Here is a 7,286-nt window from a genome sequence, read left to right on the forward strand (position 1 = left end):
GCGCTCGGCGGCATGTCCCGGGGCAGCGGCTCCCCGGCGCGGTTTGGCGGGCTCAGCACGGCGCGGCTAAGGGCCCTGCTGCAGGACGAGCCGCAGCTGCAGCGCATGGCGCGGCTCAGCGCGCAGGTACCGCCCCGCCGCCGGGCCCCGTGCAGCCGGGGGGGGGGGTCTGGGGGTCCCGCCTGCTCCGCTCCGGGGGTTGCTGCCCGTCGCTGCCCCCCGCGGGCTCCCGTTACAGTCACGCACCAGCCGCGGGCGCGGGTGGACCCGCCGAGGAGCCGCTTCTCTGCCCTGCTCAGTTCTGGCACCAGCCTTCTCGTGAAGCCGGGGCGGGGGCCGGGGGGTGGACGTGTTTGGTTCATAACCGGTGGCAAAGTCGCGAAGTTTGCAGGGAGAGCGGTGTGGGCGCGAGGCCTTTCCCTGCGGGGCGAGGCGAGGATGCTTTGGGGCGAGAATTTCAACTTTTGAGTTTTTCTAAAATGAAAATATCAGGAAAGCAGTCAGACCCCTTCAACTGGATGTTCAGTAGATCTCAGATGACAGCCGGTTGGCTCAGCCAGATGACGATCAAAAAGATCATCAGAGTTAATTTTGGAAACCAGAAAGTTTTTCTGGCCCCCCCCCGCTTTATGGTACTGAACAAACATGTCGTGCTTTTGATCTTGGATGAAGCTGAGCCTGACAGGGAGGAGAACGGAGAACAATCAGAAGGCACCGAGGCTGATTGAAGGAAAAATAATTGTGTGCGTCTGGTGCGGGTAGTTCTTGGATGTAGCTGGAAATGTATTTGTTAATGTCTGCTTTGTTTCTACTTCTTCCTGACTGAAATCAGTTGTGGTTTTGATCAGAAAAAATGAAAATGTCGCCGTAATAAGATCAAGAGATAATAGGCTTCTGTAAAGATTTGGATATGGAGCCTTTATTGGATATCGGGAAGATCCTCTATAGCTGGCAGGGAGGATTACCATCGAACAAAGAATCAAATGATAACAGTAGTTCAATTCTCCCTACCTAGATGTCACAGGTGCTTTGCTGGATGACCTGCTGTACTGTCACAAGACCTGCTACACAGCAAGGAAATAGCTTTGAGTAAAAAAACTTGAGACCTGGTCTTCCTCTTCCCAGTCCAGAGGTTTTTCTTCCATGTTACCAATACCTTCCTGTCTCATTTTGACCTAAACTTCAGTCTAGGATTTATTTCTCACTAGTAGTGCCAACTTTGGCCCAGGAAGTTTTGATAACTTCTCTTCAGAAGTCAGTCTGGGGAGAATTGCTTGGAGGTCATAGATACAGGAACTGTTCCTGGAAAGATGGACTTTTTAGATGCTCAGCTGAACGCATCCAGTGCTAAGGGAGAACACGGTGATGGTTGCAGCACCAGAAGATCTCTCCTGGACAGGAAGAGGCAGCCTGCTGAGGACCTGGGTTAGCATCAGGATCAAAATCTGTCTTGTAACCTCCCAGCTAGACCAGCAGAATATCTAATGTACTAGGGGCTTGGCTGAGTGCGGGGAAACCAGCCTTGTAGAGCGGAGGGGAGGCCCCCTGCTTGGAGCCACCAATCCTTTCCACTGGCTGCCCGTGTTTTGTTTCCAAGCCCAGTCCCACCCTGGGGTATCATAGAGGCATCTGTCAAAGCACTTCCTGTGGGAGTACTATGCTTTACCTTTCTCTTCGTATTTTGATGGCATCGTGAATGCAGTAAATGAAACCAAAATAAAAATGAGCCTGGTGTAGGGGAGCTGTCTCATGAGAAATTCCTAGAGCAGGGTGCACAGAAGGCACCAGCAAGATCCCGTGCTAGCGGCTGCAGGACCCCTCTCACGTCACTGTGGGTGGCAGAGGTGTGGGTTGCTGGTCAGGGCGCTGTCATAGAAGCAGAGCGCAGGGATTTTACCCCTCAGTCCCCAGCTGTCAAGCTCCAAGGGGACTGGTGTCTAGCAGCTAAGGGGTTGCATTTAGCATCCTTACAAATGGCCTTAATGCCATGTTGAGATGACAAAATCAAATGTTTGACTGTGTAACCTTCTCCAAATCCAAGTTTTTAGAAATTTGAACTTGTCCATGTTGTACTTTCCTCTTTTTCATGGTGGAAAGTAGTAATAGAGCAGTGCATCGCGGCTGGGCATGAAAGAACCCCTATGCTGCTCGATGCAGCTAGTAGGGCAGCTCCCTGGCACATCTGGAGACTGCACAATCTATTTGTAGAGCTGAAGCTTTTAGTAATAAAGGCTCCTTCCCTTATGACTGAAGAAACTTTGCAAAAGCAGCTGGAGTTGCGCTGCATACTGGAGCCTGCTATCAACCCTTGTGCCCTCTGCTGCTGCTCAGATTTGTCAGTGGTTACAGACTGCTTGGGTACACAATGACAGTTCACATCTTTGGGTTGCAGCGATCTGATAAGTGATAACCACATCTGCTTGCCCTACTGCTGTCCCTGTGTGAGAGCTGCAGAAGCAGGTGCTGGGTCAGGGCAGATGAATAGAGCCTTGGGGAAGAGTAAAGTAGAGGCCTCATCTTTCTCTCTTCTCCCCAGCGTCAAGTCTGAAGCGGGGGAAGAGACGGGACACTTCTGTTTCCATCCAGTAGTGGAGGAGAAAGGCGGGTTCTTTGAATTAAACAGGCAGCACGTGGATTTATTGGAGGTGCAGGACAATACCAAAGTTTGCATCCTTAAGTCAGAACGAGGGACAGATGACACCTGCTAGAAATCCTGGCATTAGGAGCCAGGATCTGGACCTGGGTGGATGGGCAGGCTTTGAAGCTCACTAAGAGCTGAAGGCCCTTTCTGTGACGGGGTATGGGCCATAGATGTAGGCTACAAGGTCTGCAGCCCTGTGGAAGGATTAGATGAAGGTTTGAGCATCCCCCACCCCGGTCTTAAAAGTCCTTCCCAATATACGGGGAAGACCACAGGCAGCGTCCCCTCTAAGCTGGGTGGCGTACATGGCTGCGCAGGCACACTCATGCCATGCTGCCAGGCATGCCCGCGTGGCTGCACACACCACACAGCTTACAGGGAACACTGGCCACAGCTCCGGGGCTGCAACTTGGGGCAGAGACAGGGAGCAGAACGCATGGGAGGGGGCGCGGGTCACAGGTTCAAAACAAAGGATCTAGAAGGGAACACCAGAAAATCTCCAACTGTGTCCACAGTTCTGTGCAAATGTCTAGGGGGTCACAGACACCACCCCGAAGAACTGTCCTGGGGCGTGAGGAGACCGAGAGCAGAAACAGGCTCCTTGCAGAGCTTCTTCTTCCTGGTGATGTCGAAAGTAGCAGCTAGAGCAATGGGGCATGGCCTCTTGCCCCTGCACCTGGAGACCATCTCTGCCTCTGTCATGCCCACATCCAGCTAACAGTTCTAGTTCCTTAGCCAGTGGGTGGCTAGTTGATGTTTCAAGCTCTGCCCACACGTGCTAGTGCTGCTAGCCTAAATTGCGAGTGTTTATTAAAGTTCTGGCATGCCAGAAAGTGTTCCTGGATAGGAATCAGGACAGATTATGTTTAGTCTTTCTCAGCCTGTTGTGCAGCTTCTCTTCCCCAGGCCTCTTATAAAGCAGATTTGCCTTAGCTGTTGGCTCATGGCCCTTAGTGAAGCAGATGTGTATATGGTGAAAGAAGGTATCTGGTTGCATATCTTGTTGGTAAGCCAGTTGATGTGTTTTGGAAGCTGCTTCTTCCCATCCAGAGAAGGGCTGGGCAGTCTGGTTTCAAGAGGAACTTAGCATCATTTTCCATGTGTCAGATCCGAGAGCAGTATGGCTCTTGGCTGCAGCTGAATTTTTCATTTGGGTGCAGCAGCTGCAGTCTCCCTCCAGATGTTCTTCATGCTGTTTCTCAGATCCTGATGTGAGACAGCAACTCTGAGAGTCTGAAAAGTCTGAGTTTCAGATGTAGGGATGAGGCCTGGACAGCTCTGGCCAAGGCCATCATTAATAGCTCCAGTGGGAAGTTGGATGAATTTAGTGAGGTTCTCCGAGAGCTATATTAGGATGGGAACATCTGTGCGCTTTTCACTCAAGGATTATTGCTGGGGGCTGTGCTGAGTGGCAGAGGAGAGACTAGCACTGTGTGCTGAGCAGAAAGCATTCATCCCAGAGGTGGGGGTAGGATTCAGCACTGGAGACAGGGTTGGCAGTGTGGGGAGCTGGAGCATTGGGCTTGCATGATGGAGTTGATTCTGCCTCTGTACTGAATCCTGATGTCCCTGCAGTTCCAGAGCTTGCAGGTGGAGAGGGAAATGTGCCTGGCTTTAAACTATACTCTGGCCAAGGAGAACCTGTCCTTGCAGCCACAGCTAGAGAATGGCAAAGCTTCACTGGCCATAAAATACCAGGAGCTGAAGGAGATAAGGGAGGCATGTCAAGAAAAGCAGCAGCAAGTGGGTGAGTAGAGCTGTCCTGTGTTCTCTGGGCTGATGTTGGTCCCCTTGGCTCTAGGGAAGGCAAGAGGGAGGTGGGTCACTGACTGGGCTTTTTGCCTTGATGGTCATTGAGGATGAAGTTTTTCATTCAATGAGTCATAACCCCAAGGAACTAGAAAGCAGCTGGGTGGTGCTGTCTAGAGCCCTTTTTGGTCTGGCTTGGTCTGACCAGGCCATCTCATGGTCCGTGCTCATGCCCTGGGATCATGGCCTACCTGTGACATGGTGTTGTGATGCTGGTGCAAATCTGTGGCTTCCAGAGGTGACTGTGCTACCCTCTGTGAGGCTCTAGGCAGTGGCACCTGTGGCATTCAGGCACCCAGGGGAGCACACAAGTGCAACTGGGAGTGGTTGTCTCTAGCTTGGGGCAGGTGCAAAGTGGGCAGACTGAGTCATTGGGGTTAGCTGGAGCAGCGAAGTGGGAGATGTGTGGGGTGGGTGCAGGGTAGCGTTGAGGGGCTGCCCTGGCTGCATGCTCTTTATGAAGAGGGCTTGGCTGTCGCACAGGGAAGGTTCTGGGTTAGGACATCAGAAGTAAGGGCCTGCTCAGTTGCTGGGTGTGGGTTGATGTGTCACAGGCAGATGCAGGAAGAATAAAGGCCTCTTGCTCCCCATTGCTGGGAGAGCAGGTGAGGGAATGGCTGGGCCACCTGCACCACGCTAGCAGCAGGTCCACTTGTATGCAGCTGGCTCTGACCCTCTTCTCTCCCTGGGCAGTGGCCTGCCTGGAGAAGTGGAACCCCCAGAGTGCTCTGACCCATCTCCAGGCTGATCTGGATGCAGCTGAGACGGAGTCAGAGGTGAGTCTGGAGAAACTGCTTTGCCACTCACTGGGTTCATCACCTTATTACTTCTCAGTTTCCCCCATGCGCCTTCTGCAAGGCTTCTCTCTCGGCAGCTGGGTGAGCACCATGGAGCTGGCCCTGAGCTATGCTAGCCTGCTGCGCTGTTGCAACCCGCTCCCTTCTTGGGAGGCAGGAAGAGCCAGGGATGAAGCTCTGATGCTGTTGAAGGCCATGACTAAACCTCATTGATGCAGGGGCCAGGATAACACTGCAGGAGTGGCTTGTCACACAATTAGTGCCAGGCTTCTGGCCAGCTCCTGCTGGAGCACCTCTTGCCACTCTTTTTTCCTTGCCCACCCTGTGGTTTGGCATTATTCTTCACTTCCAGGCTCCTATGGGTACCCCTGCCCCCATGCTGCCCCCCTATTCTCTGCCTTGCAGGTGCAGATAGAGAAATTCCTGTCCCAGGAGATGCCGCTGGATGTCTTCCTGGAATCCTTCCAGCAGAGCCGGATGCTGTCCCACCTCCGCCGGACGCAGGTGGAGAAGCTTCAGGAGCTCCTGAAGAAGCAGCAGCCACCCAGCCTGTGCTCTACACGTTCCAAGGGACAGGAACCCCCCTCGGCAAACCCAGCCCCCACCCATGTCGCTCTGGTGCAGAACAAAGCCACCCCCAAGATGTTCCAGCTCCGCTATAGCTTTACTCCTGCCATTCTGGTCTCCTCAGACGCTGTCAGCCCCTTCCCTATGGCTGTTGCCCCTCCCAGCCGAAACCTCCCTCCCCTAGGACCCAGTGCAGGCCAGATGCCGGTGTCTCGTGCCCACCCTCCGCGCCTGTGCTCCCCTCTGCGGCTCATTGGACACATCCCTCTGTTAAGCCCACGGCCCTTTCGGGTGGAACCATCACGCTTATCCTGCCAACAGAAGCAGGAGCCACCTCACCGGTAGCTGGGAGGAGTGATGGGATGTCCTTGTACCTGAGCCCTTGTTGCACCCACTGGCCTGTTTATGTGAACTTCCTACATCAGAGAATGAACCTAAGCTGAACACATGGCACCCTCCAGCCAGGCAGCTTGAAGGCATAATCCAATTCCTTCCCATGCCCTTGGGAAGCTGGCAGGGTGGGGGGCAATGGGATGGCTACCTAGAAGTGCTCAAGGATGCAGCAGCCAGCAGTATGGTTTGCTAACTGCCAAGAGGTCCACTGGACTCCAGAGGTGGGAGAGGGAGTCTGAGACCAGTGGTTGCACTATGGGGTTTCCTAAGAAGCTGGGTGCTGCCATGGCAGATGTCACTCTGAGTCTGTAGCGGTGACTGAGACTCAGGCGGGGGTATTTGGTTTGGGGTGTTGAAGTGGTTCTTAGGTTTGAGGGACAGTTGATGGCTTCGGCCAGTTCATGTGGGAGGGGAGGGAAGGGGAGAAAGTGGCTGTCATGCTTCAGGGACGGAATGGCTTCTTGGTGGTGGAGGCGATTACAGCTGAGCCACAATCCTGTGAAGTTCCAGTGACAGCAGGGGTCATGGGGGCAGAGGAAAGAGTGGATGGGAGCAGCCCACCAGGTTACAGTGGCAGTCAGTAAGATGCACTGCAGAGACCATTCCAGCTCTGGAAGAAAAAGGGCTTGCCCTGCTGTCACCCTCTTCCCCTGCTCTGCCAGTTCACAGGACATAGGTAATTCCTGTGCATTGAGTGCAAGTTGTCATGGGTGGGGGGCTACAGGGACAGGTATGAACCCCCTCATATGGTGCTGCGCTTGTTTCATGCATGTGTGGGGTGTGTTGCAGGGCTACCCAAGGAAGACCAGGCATGGAAGCTGACTTCTAAATAAAGGTGTTTTCCAGACTTTCTTTTTTGCTTCTGACTTGTACTGTCCGAGGTGCTCTGTCCACCATTCTGCACCTGCCCAGTGGGGACTGGGGTTGAGCCTTGGAGCAAGTGGAAGGAAGTACTCTAAGGATGGAAGGCTGTGGGGCAATGGGCTGCCCTTCGGGTGGTAGGGCAACTGCTGTGCTGTGCCAAAGCAGTGGGGGACAGAACAAAGGAAAATGTGCTTCCCCCCACCCAGAAGTCTGCA

The 7,286-nt window shown here is 53.7% G+C and overlaps 1 protein-coding gene and 1 long non-coding RNA gene across 2 annotated transcripts in view; one reads left to right on the top strand and one right to left on the bottom strand.

The window, feature by feature from the left end:
• The window catches only part of LOC109317608, a 21,488-nt gene extending 17,279 nt beyond the window's left edge, over positions 1 to 4,209 (bottom strand). Inside the window, exon 1 of the long non-coding RNA XR_002103077.1 lies at positions 3,236 to 4,209. This is a non-coding gene — a long non-coding RNA (uncharacterized LOC109317608). The remainder of the gene's footprint in view (positions 1 to 3,235) is intronic.
• On the top strand, positions 7 to 7,059 carry VPS37D (VPS37D, ESCRT-I subunit). Its single transcript, XM_019546396.1, has 4 exons — positions 7 to 126; positions 4,217 to 4,388; positions 5,144 to 5,226; positions 5,653 to 7,059. The coding sequence occupies exons 1-4, from the start codon at positions 13 to 15 to the stop codon at positions 6,157 to 6,159; spliced, it is 876 nt and encodes a 291-aa protein (XP_019401941.1). The 5' UTR covers positions 7 to 12; the 3' UTR covers positions 6,160 to 7,059.
• Positions 7,060 to 7,286: the final 227 nt, after the last annotated feature.

This window comes from Crocodylus porosus, unplaced genomic scaffold (assembly GCF_001723895.1).
Source record: "Crocodylus porosus isolate Cpor-Errol unplaced genomic scaffold, CroPor_comp1, whole genome shotgun sequence".
In the NCBI taxonomy this organism is placed as follows: Eukaryota; Metazoa; Chordata; order Crocodylia; family Crocodylidae; genus Crocodylus; species Crocodylus porosus.

What these genes read in the sequence shown, in the direction of transcription:
- VPS37D (XM_019546396.1), top strand. Translation starts at nt 13, where the DNA reads ATGTCCCGGGGCAGCGGCTCCCCGGCGCGGTTTGGCGGGCTCAGCACG. An exon ending in TGGCGCGGCTCAGCGCGCAG is followed by an intron (nt 127 to 4,216) that starts GTACCGCCCCGC and finishes ATGTCCCTGCAG; the next exon opens with TTCCAGAGCTTGCAGGTGGA. An exon ending in CAGCTGAGACGGAGTCAGAG is followed by an intron (nt 5,227 to 5,652) that starts GTGAGTCTGGAG and finishes TCTGCCTTGCAG; the next exon opens with GTGCAGATAGAGAAATTCCT.